Raw genomic sequence first — 20222 nt, forward strand, 5'->3', positions numbered from 1 at the left:
CTGTGTTCCAGGGGAATCGCTTTCCACCTTTGTAAATGTCTACTGAATAATTTGTCTGAGAAACCTCTCTGCACTGACTTTCCTGTTATTACCTTTCTATGATACTTGGGTCTAGGACTCCTGCACCATATGGCCATACTCAGCCTAAAAAAGCTCCTTTCTGTTTAAGAGGCTGGACTGTTGGTGTCCTGCTGAAAGCCAAACAAGAAGCGAGTTTGCTCATTCTAAGACCTTGTGCTGTAAGTCCTTGTTGCAGTAATGGCTGTGTTTGTGGTGCCCTGATCCTGCCCCGTTTGAGCACATGATTGCACTGAGTTGAATGACTTCACATGCATAAGGTGAGTCACGAGCTTAAGTGCCTCTGAGATGAGCTAATTGTCCCTAATATGCTTTGCCAAATCTACGTCTATTTAAATACTTCTGAGAAAGGGGAAAGAAAAAAGACTCCAGAGAGAATGACAAAAGGATTTTATTTTGGTACCAGTGTATTAAACACCTGTGTCAGCAGATTCTTGGACGCCTTCTTTCTTTCCCAGCTTGCCTTTTGGTCTCCATTACTGAGAATATTTAGTGAACTGCTGCAAGTCAATTACAAACTGCTCAAAAAATTATTCTTCTATGCCCTGTTCCTTGAAAGATCTAAATAGAGTGTGAAGTCAAAGGGAGGAGGGGGATCATCATTATTTCCACAAGAATGTTTAGGAGGTTTTACTCACATTTGAGAATGGAGGACTTTTAATAATGTCTAAAAAGATCATTCCTAAGAAAAACATAATGTACAAGAAATAGTTGTTATATTTGTTGAAAGCAGTTTATAGAGGGAAAAAAAAATGTCCACCATCTATCATATGTTGGAATCAGTTGCCTGGTAAATAACATTCTGCTTAGTGTGACAGTAATGAAGAATTTTATCTACAGCCACTGCAATCATAGTTTGCAGCCCTTGTAAATATTCCATTTACTTTTATGTAGGCAAGCACATTAACTGTTAGGCAGATTACTAAAGGGAGGGACTGGGTATTTTTACCTTTCACACCTCACCTGAGAGGTGCCCAGTTCCTAGAGATTCCAGGCTGAGGGATCCTGGTGATGACACAAATAGTTGCAGCTCCAATAATGACAAAAGACCTTAATTCAGAGGGAATGTACTCCATTAGGGTTGTACAATTTATAACATTACCGTAAAGACACATTCCTTTTAAAAAGGGAATGGGAAAGAAAATATGTTTGATGCAATGTGTTATGTAAGGAATTGGTAGCCTTCGGTTAGTAAGGTTCAAAAAACCCCACTTATCTTAAAATACTTTCCACTGACTAACAATCATGTGCCAAAATTAAGCTAAATTACATTCTGACTATTCTTGAACAGAGTTTAAAAGTTCTGAGTAATGACATTGGTTGAACCATTAATGTAAGTCCTTAAAATATAAGTAGTTTCGTGATACCTTCCACTTTAGGTCATCTTTCTTTAGAAAAATCCCACACAACAAAACCAGATGCTGCTCTACATGCATTGGAGAAATCGATGGATGGGATCAATATTCCCTCCACAGGTAATAAATGCTGAGAAGCATTTCTGTCTATCTAAATTGATCCTAGAGAATTCTTTAAATTGGTTCTGATGTGTATAAAAACCATTTCCCTATTGATCAAAGCTTTTCTTGCTTTCTTTCTTTGATATGTTATTTCATCTCTGCCATCAGGAATGGTCTCAGGCTTCTGTATGCAGTTATGATAAGCAGAATTTCTTCAATCCATGCAAGATTTTTTTCTTTTTAATTTAAACCCAGAAATAGCTGGGTTTGTCTTTGAAGGTGGATGCTTTGCTTACAGTGAGGCAGTGCAAGTAATTTTTAAATTGAGGAAGTGATCACATCAGAATTATTTGCAAGCAAGTGTAAAGTAACAGCTGCACTTTGCTGTACTTTTACTAGAAACAACTACCCAAATCCTGCTCCTCGACTACTCTGTTGCCTCTGAGAGGAGAAGCTGCTGGAGCAGAGAGGAGGGATTTTGATCTGTCACCGTCCTTGTTCTGCCCCATTTTTGAGCAGAAAGTTCACCTGAGCTGCTGAGTCTATGGAAAATGTTACTGGGAGTGAGGAAATGGTGCCAGTTATCAGGAAGAATGTCTCAGCCTGATGTGCCTGGGGAGCCATGCAGTTTGTGACTTCTGTTACAACACTGTTTTATTAGCATTGAAGCTGCTAGACTGCTCCAGAAACATGAAATTCTGGCAGGCTAAAACAGAACTTCTCAGAGTATTTGACAATGGAATGTTACAGAATTAGTAAATCAATTTGCCCAAAGAAAAGTTAAATGCTTTAATGGCCGTATATAAAGGTTCACCAGTGAGGAGTGGTGGTGGTTTGCTCCAAAACTGTCAGTTTCCAGCTGTTTGGACATGTAAAAGCAGTATGTAGTGTGGTCCTGGCAAGGTTTCACTCAAAATTCATTGTACAAAGAAGACGGTAATCATGGCTGTGATTTCTGTTAGACTCTTATGAAATATAAATTGTCAAAGTGTCTTTTGACAAGTACAGGTTTTGTTCCTTTTACCCCAAGTAATTTGAAGCCATCAACCCAGCAAATTAATCTTGTCTAGTTCTGTCTTCTGAAGAAATGCAGTAACAAATTAGATTGCTTCAACACGCCTGCACTATTTTAAATTTATCCACCAGTTCAAATTAGGAGATGGATTTCATACTGTATTCACAGGAGGAGCTCTGGTTCCTTAGGATTCCTTTGCATAGGTATGCAAAGTTCCTTGCAGATGAGAAAAAGCAGAAATATGCTTACTTATATGTAACATAACTGAGCCACACTGAAAGCACTAGTTTTGCTTTTAGGTTTGCATGTTTAGTATGGACACTCCAGTAAATTTGGTGGGATTTTTGCCAGATTCCTGCTCTTGGCACTTCATGGCCTTTATCAAGCCTATGACTTTATGTACATTTGGAACATTTACAAGAACAGATTTACATACCAAATAATTAATTTTAACTACCTCCTTCTCCAGAATGGGGTATGTATCCTAAAAGTTTTAAAAAAAATTACTAAAATATTACTATCTCTGAGGCACTTAACGATTTTAGGGTTCAGCTCTGCTCTTGAAACAATGTAGAGATACAGTTTTAGTAGCAGGAATAGTTCTTCTGGAAGGGCATGGATGATTTTTATTGTTTTAAGTACAAATGTATTTCCAACCCAAACAACAGCACTGCATTTGTAATTAATCAATGCCTAAAACGAAGAGCACTGCCAGTCCGGAGACAAGAACAGAGCTTTTCTCTGTAGGACACTGAGAATGGAAACCTACAGCAGTACTTAACTGCAGTGCTGGGGAAAAAAAGGGAGCTGAAAGTGCAGTGATTCCTCGGAGTAAATTCAGTCTGGTCCAAGCAGAAAGGTGACTGGCGAGGGATTCCAGATTCTGGCTGCCCAAAGCTCCCAGATGAGGTGGGATTCAGATGAGCATTTTCATGGAAACCTTGTGTCTCACCGTCCTCTGGGGGGTAAGCTGAGGTCTGGCTTGGCTCCACGTTTCTCTGTGAATCCCCAAGGAAGGACTGAAGCCTGAGGTTTACACGTGGAGTAAGCAACGCCAGCCAAGTACGTTTTCATGCACAGAGTTTTTTTTTTTCTCTGCTAAGCTGTCATCCCTCGTAAGGATTCCTTGCACAGAAGTTGTTTGTACCTTTCACTGGCTTTGCTACCTTTCTTTACCTTTTCCAACTCACTGCGTCCTTTTAGAAGCAAGTGTCCAGATGGTCAGAGCTTATGTTATTCTAAGGACATAATAGGGGTACATCAGAAAAATTAGCGCTTGTGTTCCAGCAATGGGCAACAGCAAATCAGCTGTGATTAGTACAAAGGCTGCTACTGTAGGGTCTCTTTGTGGTGGCAACGTGCTTTGTCATCACTCCTTGTCTGCCAGGTTGGGGAAGAAGGCTGAGCTCAGGATTGGCATGGCAAAAGCCAGAGCAAAGCTTCTCTTTATCTCCCCACGTTGCCAAGTGCACCAGCAGATCCAGAGCAGGTTCTGGAAGCTTTGTGAGCTGGAGATCTCTCTAGAGGCTGTGAGATCTGGAGGTCAGAGCCCTGGAGACTTTGCATCTTCTAAGCAGAATCTATTCATTTCAATGCAAATCAGCCTAACTGCTCAGTTCAGTGAGTTTGCATAGACCAGCCCCAGCTGACAGTTGGGTCAAAGGTATGAAGAACAACCTCTCTTCAGGCATTTATCTTCCTCCAGTGTTATATCAAAGTGCTTTTGTTAGTGACAAGTAAGTATCCTACATTAAAATACAGCCTTGCATCACAATTATGTAGTAGTTTTTGTTTGCTTTCCTAATTGGAGAAAATTTTGAAAGAGCAATAAAACACAATTTGTTCCCTGTTCCCAAAATGAAACATCTCTTTTCAGAAGGAAGGAGGGAGTAAATTTACATTATAATGAGCAAAACGTTATGAGCCCGTAGATCAGCGTTGACATAAAGGGTGACGGAAATGAGATGTCATTTTGTGCATTCCCCCTCGCATGCATCTGCCTCTGCTGCTGCTGAGCCAGGAAGTGGCTGTGCTCATGGTCAGCCACAGTAGCACCTCCTAACTCAGGGGAAAATCCCTGTGAAATGAATCATTCTTCGCCAGGGCTGCCAAGTGCACCTCCATCCATTCCCCGGTGAGTGCTAGCGAAGGAGGCAGTGCAGGGTACTACTGCACCTCCTGGCTGGCTGCTTTTTACTGACCCTCTCCATTTTCCTCTTGGCTTTGTCGTTTCCCAGGACTGTTGGAGCACTGGCATGGACTGACAGTCCATGATGACTCACATGGATGAGTGCTGTGGTTTTGCTTCAGGCATGTGACTTAGCTAGCAGAGCATGCAGAAAAATGCAGGGTTGGGGTCTGCCCCTGCCCTGCTCAACCCAGGGAGTGAATCAGCTGAAGCTTTGTCTCGGTTGTCACTCTGTCCTGCCCTTACCTTCTGGAAGTGGACTGCAGCTGTCCAAAGCTTTTCTCCTGCCTGTCCCTCTCGGTAACAACTGGGTTCATTTGTGGTTTTGAGAGGCTGGAAGTGACATTAACCCTCTGCCCAGCTGTTGTGGTGTCAGGGCTGCAGGCGAAATGGCATTTGTTTGGCTCCTGGAGAAGTCATCCAGTGACTGCCTGGAGAGTCTCCCTGCAAGTGCAATCCATATGCAATGCTTCTGTCAGCAAAGACTTGCTGGAGGAGAGTTTATAATAAATATTCACATCTGCTGCTTTGGACACTCTAATCCATCCTGCAGATCTTTGCTGTGTCAGGCTTTGTTCTAGATGAAGAAGCCGGGTAGTTATAAAGGTTTGCAAATAGGGCATATTTATCATGGTTAGCTCTACTTCCTAGTTCCCTTTCTTGCACAAATCTCCATGACCACACTAAACATAAGTTGTGGTTCAATATTCTCAGTGCATTTGTAACCTGGTTTAGGCTACGTGTTTCTTTTGATAAACGGCAAAATGAAGCCATCAGATCTTCATGAGCAGAACAGAGAACATCATTGTTATGACCTAGTTTGAATGGAGGGACAACATATTCCCTGGATAAACTGTACATCACATAGACACAGCCGGGGCCCTAAAGTGTTAAACCTGGGATAAATTCCTCCATGCTCATGTCTGTTGGGCAGTATGTTCCCATTGGCAATTTGGTGAATAACCTGAGTTTCTAAAAATACAAATAATATCTCCTGTTTTTCATAATCTTCCCAAAAAAATTATGACCTTGGTGCCAAATTGATTTTGTCAGTGTCAATATTAATTATTCTTCTGCTGGTGATGTCTTCGCTTTGAGAGAGAACATCTCAATACATAAGAAGAGCTGTAATCACTTGGAGGGTGTATTGAACTTGCTCCAAATAGAAAAAGGTGTTTGACCAAGATCACGACTGACAGTTCAGTGATCCTGTTGTTGTTAGGGCCACATCAGCTTTGAAATTAATATATTGATTTTTTTTTCCCTGTACATAAAACTCATCATTATTATAGTCAATTTCTAAAGGAGAATCTTTATCTGGAGGCTGGGTAAGTAAGAGGGCTTCAAACATATCATTTACCAGCTATTACCTCTGCTTTTATTTGAGCAGGAAGACAATAAACTTATAAACACATTTTGCTTCCTTAAAAGTGTTGAAAACTCAGTCCATTTGATTTCCAAAGAGCACATGGAAACTAGAAACTCCTTAGAACCTTATTTAGGTTTTGTCCTGTTCTTTCTACTGTTAAACCCAGTTCTATACCAAGGATTTAATTATTTTTTTTTTCCATAAGGATATAAAGGGGCAAGCATTCAGTTCAGTTAGACACCTGACCTGGAAATTCAGCTGAAAACTCACATCCTCATTTCTTGGAGCAGTACAAGAAAAGCAGTGTCAAAAGTATGGTTTGATGTCAATACCTGCAGGTATTAGGAGCGCATCTACTCCTCTGGTGCTCAGGCTGTGTGTCAGAATCTGTCCCTAAATAACTATCCAAATAAAAGTTATTGTCCTTCTCTGGTCTGCACTGCGGAAGCCCCACCTTGAGTATGGTGTGCAGTTTTGGTCACTGTAACATTAAAAAAAATTATTAAGCTATCAGGGAGCATCCAAAGGGCAACAAAGATGGTGGAGGGCCATGAGGGCAAGCCGTGTGAGGAGTGACTGAGGGCACTTGGTCTGTTCAGCAGAGGGAGACTGAGGGGGCACTCACCAGGGTTTGCAACTTCCTTGTCAGGGGAAGAGGAGGGGCAGACCCTGATCTCTGCCCTGTGGGGACCAGTGACAGGACCTGAGGGAATGGCCTGAAGGTGTCTCAGGGGAGGTTCAGGTTGGGTATTAGGGAAAGGTTCCTCCCCCAGAGGGTGATTTGGCATTGGCACAGGATGCCCAGGGAATGGTCACAGCACCAAACCTGACAGAGTTCAAGAAAGGTTTGGACAACACTCTTGGGCACATGGTGCGACCCTTGTGGTGTCCTGTGCAGGGCCAGGACTTACACTCCATGATCCTGGTGGGTGCCTTCCAACTCAGCAGATTCTGTGGTTCTGCCAAAGTAGCCAGGCTGCTTGTGAGGAGAACATGAGGTCTCCAGACTGGCTTAATCGCTCCAAAATCCAATCTCATTGTTATTGATCCATCCAACTTTCTGGTAATTTCTCTCAGAGATCGGGAGTACAGGCGCGTGTCTTTAAAACCATCATCCCAAAACTTCCAGCAGCGCTCTCTTGTGTAGCCTTTGCCAACCGCGATGCCTTTGCTCTGTGTTTCAGGCGGCCTGGTGGCTCTGGCCAGCAGCGAGGGCTCCGTGAAGGTGCTGTCCGTGGCCGTGGGGCAGCTGTCCGTCCTGCGCGGCCCCGGGGTGGAGGTGCGCTGCCTGCGCTTCCACGGGCAGGACTGCCTGCTGTCCGCGGGCGCCGACGGCAGGGTTTGCCTCTGGACCGCGGCACCGTGACACGCGTGGGCCCCGCCGCCGCCCACAGGAGCGCTTTGACAGCGGCACTGCGGGCTTGGAGCGTCACAGCTTCTGTTTGCGCTGTTCGGGGAGTGTTCGCCCAAACGGAGCGGTGTTTGGCATTTCATCCAAATAAACCCCTCCATTTCTCCCTCTTTCTGCTGTCACCGTGTTTTCCCCGACACCAAGAATCTGTCTTTCGCTGGTTTCTGGAGAAACAGCTTTACAATGACGCCTAATGCCAGCGCGGCCGAATTGCAAGGAGATGGATTTTTAGTGTAGCGCAGCACGAGCCGCAGGAGCCGGAGCGCCCCTTCCCCGGCACAGCCGCCGGTGGGAAGATGAGGCGAAGTTTCCACAGTGCGGCCCTGGGGGACGTTTGCCCGGACACCGCCGGGGCAGCGGCGATGGGCCGGAGAGCGCGGAGGGGCTGAGGGGAGCCCCAGGCCGCGTATCCGAAGGGAGCCGGGCTGAGGGGAGCCGGGCTGAGGGGAGCCCCAGCCGGTGAATCTGAGGGGAGCCGGGCTGAGGGGAGCCGGGCTGAGGGGAGCCCCAGCCGGTGAATCTGAGGGGAGCCGGGCTGAGGGGAGCCGGGCTGAAGGGAGCCGGGCTGAGGGGAGCTGGGCTAAGGGGAGCTTGGGCTGAAGGGAGCTCCAGCCGGTGGATCTGAGGGGAGCCGGGCTGACGGGAGCTGAGCTGAGGGGAGCTCCAGCCGGAGGATGTGAGCCGGGCTGACGGGAGCCGGGCTGAGGGGAGCTTGGGCTGAAGGGAGCTCCAGCCGGTGGATCTGAGGGGAGCCGGGCTGACGGGAGCTGAGCTGAGGGGAGCTCCAGCCGGAGGATGTGAGCCGGGCTGACGGGAGCCGGGCTGAGGGGAGCTTGGGCTGAAGGGAGCTCCAGCCGGTGAATCTGAGGGGAGCCGGGCTGAGGGGAGCCGGGCTGAAGGGAGCCGGGCTGAGGGGAGCTGGGCTAAGGGGAGCCGGGCTGAAGGGAGCTCCAGCCGGTGGATCTGAGGGGAGCCGGGCTGACGGGAGCTGAGCTGAGGGGAGCTCCAGCCGGAGGATGTGAGCCGGGCTGACGGGAGCCGGGCTAAGGGGAGCCGGGCTGAAGGGAGCTCCAGCCGGTGGATCTGAGGGGAGCCGGGCTGACGGGAGCCGGGCTGAGGGGGGCAGGGCTGAGGGGAGCCGGGCTGAGGGGAGCTGAGCTGAGGGGAGCTCCAGCCGGAGGATGTGAGGGGAGCCGGGCTGAGGGGAGCCGGGCTGAGGGGAGCTCCAGCCGGAGGATGTGAAGGGGACCGGCAGGTCTGAGGAAAGCCGTCGCCCCAACCAGCGGCAGGCGGAGCAGCGGCCGGGGCGGGGGCGCCCCGCCCCTGAATTTTTTTTGGGTTTTACCCCGGCTCTCTCTCTCTCTCTCTCTTTTTTTTTTTTTTTTTTTTTTTTTTTTTTTTTTTTTTTTTTTTCTCCCTACACCTCCCCCCTAAAGCCAAAACCAGTCCCCGTCAGGGCAGGCGGGAGCGCGGCGCGGCGCGGGCATGGCCGGCGCCCGGGCCGGGGAGTCCCCGGAGGGGCGCGGGGGCTGCCCGCCCGCCGGGCGCGGGGCTCCTGCGCCCGCCCTCCCCCGCCTGCCTCCCGCCTAACCCGCCATCGCTCCCCCCCTTCCCCCGCCGAGCCGAAGCCGGAGCCGCAGGAGATCCGCCGGGCACGGGGAGGGGACGGGGATGGGTTGTTTTCTCTCCCCCGCCCGCCCCGAGACCTGAGGAGATGCAGCCCAAGTTCGCCGCGATGACTCTGCTGCTGGCACCGGGGTTTCTCCGCGGCATCGCAGCCTCCGGACCGCCTGAATCCTGCTCCTTCTGAATCGTCGGCGCCGGGTTAAAGCTTAGTTCTCATGCCGTGGTTGCCGGGCTGCCGCGCTCCCGTTTTGCCATGGGAGGTGGAGGAAAAGGGATTGCCCGTGAGTCAACACCGAAAACGTGATTAGGAGGAACTGCTTTCACTAATCTGTTTCTAACCTTTCTGTCCATGTTGGCCTGTGACCCCTCTCAGCTTTCACATCCAGCCTGATCAGGTAGGTGTGAATTATTCACTTGGGGTGAGGGAAGGCGGATGGAAACGTTTTAGAGACTTGCCTACGATCCTGGCCTCTCTCAGGATGAGAAATGATGAGAAAGTTCAAGCTGTAAACTAATTCTGAGCCAAGCAGCATTTGTTTACTTGTTGAAATGTGTGCGTGCAAGACATCTGCAGTCTGTCTGATTTCCAGGATCGAGCCGAGTGCCTGTGACTTGCTGTGGGACATCTCAGCTGCTGTAGCGAAATATAGTGCTCTCATTTATGATCTGGGAAGAACTTTTATATGCATATATGTTTACACACAGATTTGTTTTGAGAGCTTCCTCATCAAACTCCAGCAGATTCTCACAATTGCTTCACATTTCCTCAGATATTAATTACTGTTTGCTGCTCTTTTTTTTTCCCCTAAATGCCCACAAATCTGCAGTGTTGCAACCTACCTGTAGCGTTAGGTGGGGAGATTGTCTGCTCTGTAGATATGTAAAGCAGCCGTATCTGCATGAATCGCTGGTTTTCCAAACAGCATGTTAGAGTAGATATTGCTGATAGGAGGAACAAGAGGGTGCGTAGTCCTGGTGGTGGAAGCACAGCTAGTACTTCAATTAAGAAGATATCTTTTCGAATTTGATAAATCTTGTGTAATATCCGGTGTCTCCCTCTGTTGTGGCTTCGGAAAAACTGCTTGGTCAACAGGATCCTTTAGCTGCTTCTCCGGGATTAAAGCTTTCTCCTCCCGCTGCTGCTTTTTTTGCTTCAGTTACGGGAGAATTAATCGCTGAACATCTGCAGTCCACCAAAAATGCCAGTATATGAAAATGTCTCCCCGAGGGGTGGAGGGGAGTACGTGTTTGCCCGTGTGTGTAGGTTAAAGCATGTTTGTGTAGTCTCGGTGTGCCTGTGTGTGCATGCTCTGGGAATGGAGGGAAAGAAGGGATGACACACACACACCAACAGTCCTTTTTTTTGGTTTGTGCCAGCATTTACCTCCGTAGTTCTGCAGTCCATGTGATGCCGATATTTCATCTCATTTAAAAGTTTCCTGTAATACTTTGCCCGTTTTTTTAAAGAGGGCTCAGAAAGAATCCAGTTCGCTGCCGGGGTTGCGCTGGCTGCTGGCTGGTGTGTGGGCAGGTTGGTGGCAGTGATGTGGCACTGTGGGCAGCCAGAAGTGCTCCCCAGACGCCGGCACGGAGCCTTCTCCTGGCGCCGGCTCTCCCGGGGGTCACTCAGAGCCCCTCTCCCTGCCGGGCTCCGTCCTCACTCCGCCCCTTCAGCGCAGCTCACCGGAGGTCGGGCCGTGCTGCATCGCTCCCGAAGTTTTAGACAGGCTCCAGCTTAAACCACGCCGACGCATTTCAGCGGCTCCATGCATTATGCAGGCGTTTAAACGTCCTGCACTCCGCGGTTTTTGCCGGGAATTACTGAAATGCTGAATAATGGAGAAGGTGAATCGCATCTTTGCTTCTGTCGGGGTTAAAGGTACCTGCTGCAGCCTGGGCTGTGTTGGTAGCCCAGGAAGTCCCTCTTCAGAAATGCTGTAAATAAGATTCTGTACTATTCCACCTCTGGCAGCCCAAGTTTAACCCAGCACCTAATTTCAGATCAGACACAGATCTGACAGCAGATAATGTTTAACTCCCTTTTCATCTCAGGTGTAATGAGGTGGGCTGTGCTCCATACGTAGCACCAAGGGACAGTGGCCACCACAGGAGGTTTAGACCATTCTTAAACTTGGCTTCAGAGCCCTCCGAGCTGCCCATTGCCATGTGATTCCAGGCTGCTGGTTTGATTTCTGGTGCATCCAAAAACTCAACTGCAAAAATGAGGAAAGTCAAAATTAGATGATTCCGTGAGCCACCGTTCCTTCAGAGATATTTTATGGTCATATGTGTCCAGGCATGTGTGTCTGATGTAGGTATTTCACATGCTTTGTTCTCTTTACCAGTAATTAAGAAGAGGTTTAATTCAAATGAAACAGTGATAGTTAACTGTGCAGTTAAAAAACTCGGATTTATTCTTCAGTGCTGGTTGAAACAATGACTTTTATAAGCCGATATTCCTTGAATTTTGAAGTTTTTTCTCACTTGAAACTGTTTGTTTGCAGACCACAACACTGGTCTCCCTATGGAAGCAACTGTTTGTACCTGGCTTTGAGGTCCCATGGAGAAGCCGAGGAGGGGGATGGCTCTTCATATCCATGAAGCCTGGATACTTCTGTTTGTGCTCCCTGGTTTGGTCACTCCAGCTGCCATCAGTCATGAAGACTACCCCGCTGACGAAGGGGACCAGACCTCCAGTAATGACAATCTGATCTTTGATGATTACCGGGGCAAGGGCTGTGTGGATGACAGTGGCTTTGTGTACAAACTGGGAGAACGTTTTTTCCCAGGACATTCCAACTGTCCCTGTGTCTGTACTGAGGATGGACCTGTTTGCGATCAACCAGAATGCCCTAAAATCCACCCAAAGTGCACAAAAGTGGAACACAATGGATGCTGTCCAGAATGCAAAGAAGTGAAAAACTTTTGTGAATATCATGGGAAAAATTACAAAATCTTGGAGGAATTTAAGGTATGGAACCCTTTCGTCAGTATTTCATATTGGTATGCTTTAGGAATTGTATTCTTGTTGGGAGCTCTCAAAGGCACTCGGTATTTGCTTACTGCCATTGATGAGTGCTGGAGCTGAAGTCATTTTTAGCTGTGATGCAGGTCTGGCTCATGTAAAAGCTGTCATCTCCCCCTTCTGTGCACTGCCTGAGGGCCAGTGGTCAGTCAAAAGCCCCTGTGGGAGTTGCCAGCCCTCTGCATCTGCCTCCTTTGCTCATAGCACGGGTCATGCTGGACCACCAGGGGTGTGTAAACCAGTACTGAGTGCTTTTTAAGAACCCCTTTTGCAATCTGGATAGCAAAAAATTGATGGCATAGTGCTGAGAGTTGTTACTCATAACTGTATGAGCATGCAGTAGATGGTAAACTCTATTTAATCCTTTCATTTCAACTGTGGTAAGGCTGTCTAGAATGCAGAGGATGAACTCCTAGGCAGATGAGCATCTCAAGCAATGAGAAGTGTGGGATTTCATTGTCATGGTTGAGTTCATGCAAGGAATGTCATTAAGAAATCCTGAAATGTATCTTGAAAACAAGATGATGCTTTTCAAAACCACTACACAACCTGCAGTTCTCATTCTAATGAGGTTGATCACGAGCTTTCAATTCTGCTAAGGAGACCAGCATTTCACAATGAAGAATAGGGGCTGTAAACGCTGTAGGTACACAAGTTTGTTCTTCCAGGTCACGTGGCTTTAAGAGTTCAACCTCCATAATTAACAACAGCCTGTAACTCTTCATGGCTGCGTGCCTGATCTTATTATACACTTGGCCAGTTTATTGTCTTCCCTGCAAGGAAAATAATCTCATAGAAGTCTGTGTACTTCACCAGTTCTCAGTAACATTGATGGCAATTCCCTTTTTCAGAGAAATTGTCATTTTCAGGGAAAGTAGCAGTTAGCAGTTCCTTTCTTCTACCCTGTGTGGTGTATGTTTTTCTGTCCTTCTGAAACTGCAGTCACTGAGCCTGGGCAAGACAGTCACAAGGCACAGGTGTCACAGCAAATGTGTGAGGAACATCTCCTTGAGGGCCATCCTGATCAACCTGCTCTGCTTCACTGGGGGATGTGAAGATGCTGGTCTTGTGAACTGCTCAGATAACAGTTTCTTCTTGCCCTGGGAGGGCTTGGTCCAAGCTCATCCCATGATCACACTTCAGTGTGGTGAGATACCCCACCCACGTGGTCAGGTTTTCATGTGGGAGATATAAGGTCTCGTTTTTAGGAAGCGGAAATTTGTAAGGACTCTCCGAAGAGATTTCAGTGGGAGAGATAAATCTTGTCATTAAAGTATCTCTTGCGTGTGAGTTAAGTGGAAAAGTAGTAATCCCTTTTCCTGAAGGAAATCATTTCATCCTGATAACAGTTTAAACTCCAGGAAAGCAGAATACAGGAGAGAAAGGCTGTTGGAGAGAGTTAGGAGCCATCTGGTTCATTGCTTTGCTGTATTCAAATACTCGGGGTGTTGTGTGGAAAGCAAAGTTCCAGTACCCTCTGAGAAGCACAAAGCAGAGGTGTCACGCCACTCTGACACACAGTAACCTGTCCAGAACTAATGTGAGATCCTTCACACTTAATTTAGCTGACACTCAAGCTTCTGACCTAGACCTGTGTTTTGCTGAAAGCTCAATATGTTGTGGAATAGGGCAGAAACCAGTGTTTTGGAAATCTCTGTGTTTACCTGGAATAAAGAGTGGATTGCTTTTTTCCTCAAAGTACGGTAGGAGAGTCAGACAATGAAAGATCACTGCTCTGTGGGGAAAAAAAGAGGCACCTGTGAACTATGACTTTTTAAATTCTATAGGAAGGACAGAACATAGAGATTCAGGAAGATGCTGCTCTGAAGTCTTGGATTTTATGAGGCATCCAAGCATTTTGTCGTTTATTTCAACAGAATAAAGATTTTACCTGCTATCTCTGCAGATGAAATCCTGAGCAGTTCTTGGGTTTTACAGGCTCTGAGCTCTCTGCTCTTCCCTCATCCTGTTGAATTTATAAGGTCTGCAAACTTTCTCACATCCACTGCACACACACTGAAGTCAAAGACGAGAGGCTGCTCTGACTCAAACCCAGGCTGCTTTCAGTGGAAACAGAGGCACTGTTTTATGTAGTCTCAGAACCCTTTCACCCACTTGATTTACTTTTGCTGGTATGTAGATTCCAAATCGTCATCTATAGAAGTGCTTGTCACTGCTGAGTTTCAGCTGAAATTAGCCTCTATTTAAAAATCTTTTGCAAGTGTGTGTCTGTGTGTGTGTGCCAGGACTGACTCATCTTGTAGAAATTTCAGCTGCCTGATCTTTCACAAATTGGGATTTATTTTTTTCTCTCGGATTTTTTTTTTTCTGGGATATCAATATCTGTGAGAGGTTTCCCATTGGGTAATTTTTCATGTATTACTTCTAGATTTTTTCCCTCAGGTTTAGGGTGAGAAATGCAAATGTGATTTAATTTTTCTTACCACTGTAAGTAACTATGATGCTCTCAGGGTAAAGGAGTAGTTACAAAGGCCCATTTCTTGAATATTGAGCTTTCTTCTAGTGAACAGATCTTGTACATCTGATTTTTTGAGTCATAACAGTCATAAACACAAAATAAAAACATGCCAACAAGCCATGTAGCTTAGACAGCTGTCCAAATATTTATCCTTTTGTCCCTCAATCATTAACATGTACAACTGAAATGCTGAACTGAAGTTCAATTATAAATGCAAGCCCATTGAGAGTTTTTCTTTTTGTATCATTTTGTAAAATTGTGTGTCTTTGACAGATGGCTTAGTAACCCCATGCAGCATCTTTATCTCTTATGGGTCCTGGGAGATGTTGGTGGATTTGGGGCCCCAGCTGCCCACAGAGAGCCTGCCTCATTCCCTGCTTTCAGTGGGATTTCCCCCAGCTTTGGCTGAGGCTGTGGTTCCAGCTGGAAACCCCTGCAGAAAGGGCCAGCACAGTCTCTCTAATCTTCACCATGGTCTGATTCAAATGTGTCTAAAATACAGGATGATGCCTGGTGGCCAGGATTCTGATACCTGTGAAGCAGGAGAGAGGGCAGGTCTGGTGGGTTTTACTGGGATCCACCTCTCTCTTTCCCAGCTTGTTTTCTGCTTTTCTCTTTGTTGGACTAGAATGGGGTCTCTCACATCCCCACTGGCCCCTCTCAGAGCAGGGGTGAAGGTAGCTGTGGTGGCTGCAGGGAAGGGGTGAAGGATGCTGGAAGTCTCAGGCTGTTTTCTCCACATCTTGCAGGAGCTCTCGGGGTCACTTGGCAGCTGCCTTTTCTCTCACACATCATGCTTGCTTTGATTTCAGTCCTGGAGGTTGAGGTCTGAGTCCCAAGTGCTCTGTCCTCGCCTGTAGGAGCAGAGATCTTTCAGGGAGGTTGTTCAGCCTCCCCTTTCTTCCCAGAGACAGAAAACAAGCAAATGAGGTGGTCTTGGTTATTGTGAGTGCACATGGCTGTGTTTGAAATGAACGGCCCCAGCCAGCAGCTGATGTAAAGTTGAGGAGACAGTGTTCCGCCAGCATGATGGATGTTCATTGGCAGCTGATGGAGAAATCCTGCAAATGTCACTGAGGCAACAGTGTCCCTAAGTGCTGATTAGTTTTTGCTCTCCTGCATGACTTGCTGACAGGAAAGCACACACCTTTGAGAAATGGAATTATGGCGTGGTTACAGTGTATTTGTAGCCACAGTGAGGAGCCGCTGGAAGAGGATTGGGTTGTCAAGTCTCTTCCAGTTTGGAAAGTCCATTATCAGCTCTGAACTTCCTAGGTCTGTCATCACCCAGCAGAGGCACATCCAGAATAACCTTCTGCAGACCTCTGGATATGTAGCAAAATGCCATTGCTGGGAGATAAATGGTCAGTTCACAAGAGATTGTCAGGCTGACATCTTGAAATATTCTCTCCATTTTAGACTGACAGGCAGGGGCTGCTCCCTGCCCCTGCAGGAGGGTGAGCGTGGTGCCAATCCTCCTCCAGGGCAGTGGCGGAAATTTCCTAAGCACAGACGTTAAAATATCTGTGTTAGCCTGGCAGAACCCTGGGTGAGTTATCCTTTGGGTGGGAACACAAGAGGTTTTTGCCTTCCTGATGATGTTTAAGTGAGAAGAGCAGCTTCAACCTGCAGTTGTGAACTTGAGCTTGGAAAACACTCTCGACATTTTCTGGGTGCTCTTCAGTGGCTGTCCTCCTTTCTGCCCAGCACAGAGCTGCGATTTCTTCTAGTCATTGGCTCTGCCAGTGCTTATCCTCTGCTGCTGCCTTTAATTGCCTGCCCTTCCCAATGACTTGTCCTTCCCCCTTCCTTGTCCTCTCCCACTTTCGCTCCTCCCAAACCTGTCCTCACTGAAGAAGTCCCTAGGTGATGCCCAAGTATTTGTCCCTTGCATCAGCACGAGTCATGAGTGGAGAGGTGGGAAAACAAACTTTGCTCTTGTCTTTGCCCTTTTCCTTCACACTGGGAAAAAAAAATAAAAACAACAACAACAACAACACCACAGCAGGAAAGGTGAAATTTTCCTTTCCAGGGCAAAGTTTTGCTGACTTGAAAAGAGCCAGGATTTCATTGCTAAAGTTCTACTTTATTTTTCTTTCCCCCGTTCCCTGCCACTATATCTTAAGTTCATTGCTTTGTTTTGTCCACAAATCACCTGTAATCCTTCAGTGAAGGCTTTTTTATCTTGCTGACTTTGTGTCTTCTTGAGCAGTTCTTTGCACAGTAGGGACACAGCTCTAGCAGGGTTCTTCAGGGTGTAATCAGAACTCAAAATACGAGGGACTGTGTGAGCATAGCATTATCATACACTAATTCTCAGCTCATTATGGAAACCTTTACTTCAGAATAGTGGCACCTCCTTCTCCTTTGTTAATGCTCTTTAAAATGTTTTATTAATGCAATTACCTGAATTTAACTGAACAAAGCAAGGCCTCTCATCAAAAGGCACATGCAGGCAGGTGTCCCAGCTGCTCGGCCCCTGAAACCGAGTGTGTCCATCCTGATGCTGGAGAAAAGGAGGCAGTGAAACTCAAAAGTGATTCCCCACCCCCAGAACTGTGCCAGAAATAGAAATTAAGTGGTGTAAACAACAGCCTGGCTCAGACCAGCAGGTGCCCAGCCTAGGAGTGCAGGCTTATCAAATATGGATGGAGCACTTGGGATGTTGCAGAGTGTTCCTGGTGGGGTGGTGCTCTTAGGTGAGAAACAAGAGTGTGGCAGCCCAAGGTGGAGAGGGCCAGCATGGGTCCCCCATTTTATTATTGGCATTTTTGTCTCCAAGATATGTGCAGCAGGCTTTTTTTTTTTTTTTTTTTTTTTTTTTCTACTATGACTCAAACAAGTGGGGCTTTTTTTTTTTTTTCCTTCTTCTTCGTGTGTGTTCTGCAATTTCACATATGGCTAGAAAATCATAACACAAAAGAAATTTCAATAACGTACCTGTGCTTTAATAAAAGGAGCCATGAACAATGCCAGCTCTGAAGATAGCATACAGCCATTGAAATCAGACAGGGGAAACAGAGCATCAGTCAGATGGAAAAGTATGATTTATTATCTCCCTCCTGGCAAAATTACAGTGACAATGTCTATGCAAAGGAATCTAAAATTACTGACTTACTGTATTTCTGTCAAAATTTGTACCAAGAAAACATACTAAAGTAGATAGGCCTGTCACACATAGATCTATAGTGAAACCTACTTTTAAAATTACACTATGTGCTTAGCTACTGATTCTGTAACATATATATCACATTATGCACAAATACAATATTACAATAGGTGAAAGAAGGTGGGCTTTATTCAGAATTTGGCTAAAAAAATCCATGGAATTTTCTTCCCTGGAGCACAGTAATACATGGGAGGCCCCAAAAGCTCAGAGCTCAGTGGTGCTGGCTGTGCCACACACAGACTGTCTCAGAGCTCCCCACTGAAATGGATGAGACCCAAAACCTGAGCGTCCCCACAATTCAGAATCAGCAGGAACTGAGCACAAGCCCCCAGTTTTAGTGACAGTGCAGCAGCCCAGTGCAGAACTCGGCCTGTATGTGCAATCCCAAGGGATTGGTATTTTTCCAGTTAATATGACATAGGAATTAATGTGTGCCCCACATTTATACTGGCAGAGCTGGGGCTGGGCTTTCAGTTATTCACTCCAGGAAATAGCCCATCAGCTCTGCTTGCTTCCAGAATTGGGGCTGTCCAGGGAGCTGCTGAAGGAGAGGGGATATCTCTGCACAGCCAGAGGAGAAGCTCTGGCACTTCCCCTGCTCTCCCTCCGTGGCTGCTGGAGCCTTACTGTTAAGAAAATGGAATATGTAGCACATGCAGGTGTTACCAGCTGCTTCCAAGAGTGATAAAATCAAGTCTGAGGCTTTATTATTGTGCCAGACAATGCTCAGTGGGGCCAGGCAGAGAACTGCTCATCCCTTGTCTCTCTCAAGCTGCTCATCTCTGTCACTCAGGCTGCTTCTGTGGGGCTGGTGAGCAGGAGGTCCTCAGGTCATCAGCTTAGGAAAAAGGATGTTATCCTTAGAAACACTCACAGCTCATTGGTGAGAAGGTTTTTTGGGAAACTATTTCCTGCCCAGAGTGAGGGGAAGTGCAGGTATGTGTTTGTTGCCACTGGAATGTGCTCTATGCAGAATTGCATTCATTAAAAAAATGCTCCATCAGCCAATTATTCTAGTTACTGTTTTAAAAGCTGTAATTAGGTAAGTTATGTAGTGACAATGCTCAGTCTAGTTGCAAAATAAGGATACGTGAGGCTTCCTTACTCTGTTCTGTGGTAATATCAGAGGTAATTCTTTGGGAATTTCTGTAGAATCAGGATGCTTGGAGAAGCAATAGGGTTTGAAACAGCTCCTGCTGAAAGCAGGCAATCTCTCAGTCAGTTAACTGTGGCCATCCCCGTCAGCAAAACCTTTCTGACTGAGGGTTAGCCCAGTGAGCTCCCTGTGTAAGCAAGCTCCAGAGTGTTCTCTCATCACAGATAACCCATTCAAACCCATTCTCAGTGCACATCATTCCCAGGCTGTGCTCATAACCAAACGATGGCATCCCCTGAGGGACAGAAACCTCCCAGACGCCGCTGGCAATTGCAGAAGGAACGAGACCAAGGTCCACATCTCCTCCCCAGTGATGTCTGGCTGTATTATACCTTCCTCCATAACAGAAATTCAGTGTTTTACCAGTACATGGAGCTGATCTCACCACCTTCTCCCATCTCTCAGTGTGGACAAAGGAGGTGTAGGGAAAACACAAGCCAAAAGGATCATCTTTGTGACCAGGTCCTCTCTTCCTTTCTCCCTGCTCCAGGAGGCTTTCTCCTAGATAAGACTCCTTCATTGCAAAAGCCAGCCAGGAGGGAGTGGAGAGCAGAAAGCTGCCAGCTGGGCTCCTTCTCTCTGCTGACATTAAAAGGAGCTGAACAAATGTGAAGCACACACAGACATTCTGTCTGTGTCCGAACGGGGCTGCACTTCACACTCTGGAGCCACGGTCCCATCTGTCATATCCATAACCTTTCAGAGGGAGTCCCCTTCCCTGGGCACTGGGCACATCTCAACTAAAAAGCTATTGTAATCGAGTCATAAAAATTATCACCAAAGTGATGGAGAGCTCCAGTCCCCTCAGCCCCAGGGTAGATGAGGTGCCAGTATTGTAGGGAATGAGACATATATCAAAGCACAGAGAGCATTCTCACAGGAGAAGTGCAAAGTCATGTTTTTACAGAAAGCTTTGCTGCTGCTTTTGGGAGAAAAAAGCAACCACGAGACTGCAGATACACAGCTCTGGTGGAAAAGGGGCCAGGACTCGGCTCAAGGTTGTCTCTCTCATCAGCTAATGGAGGAGTCACTCTTCAGACCCAGACATGGTTCCAGGAGCCTTTTAAACTCATCAAATTGTGTGGCACAGAGCAAATCTATGAGTACAAAGCTCCTAAAGCCATCGCAGCCCTGACTCATCAGATGTGGGCCCAGGATACCCAGGATGAGGCACTGATTCTGTGCCCCTCATCTGCCTTACTGATCTGTAGGGCCCCCCAGGAATGATACAAATGAATGGCAAGGATAA

At 46.8% G+C, this 20222-nt stretch overlaps 1 protein-coding gene across 1 annotated transcript in view; it reads left to right on the top strand.

Annotated features, from left to right (window-relative positions):
• Positions 1–9021: 9021 nt before the first annotated feature.
• Positions 9022–20222, top strand: part of VWC2L (von Willebrand factor C domain containing 2 like) — a 45118-nt gene continuing 33917 nt past the window's right edge. Inside the window, exons 1-2 of the mRNA XM_066322435.1 lie at positions 9022–9539; positions 11649–12115. Of these exons, the coding sequence (XP_066178532.1) occupies positions 11705–12115 (411 nt within the window). The 5' untranslated portion in view covers positions 9022–9539; positions 11649–11704. The remainder of the gene's footprint in view (positions 9540–11648; positions 12116–20222) is intronic.

The sequence above is a fragment of the Sylvia atricapilla genome, chromosome 7 (assembly GCF_009819655.1).
Source record: "Sylvia atricapilla isolate bSylAtr1 chromosome 7, bSylAtr1.pri, whole genome shotgun sequence".
In the NCBI taxonomy this organism is placed as follows: domain Eukaryota; kingdom Metazoa; phylum Chordata; class Aves; order Passeriformes; family Sylviidae; genus Sylvia; species Sylvia atricapilla.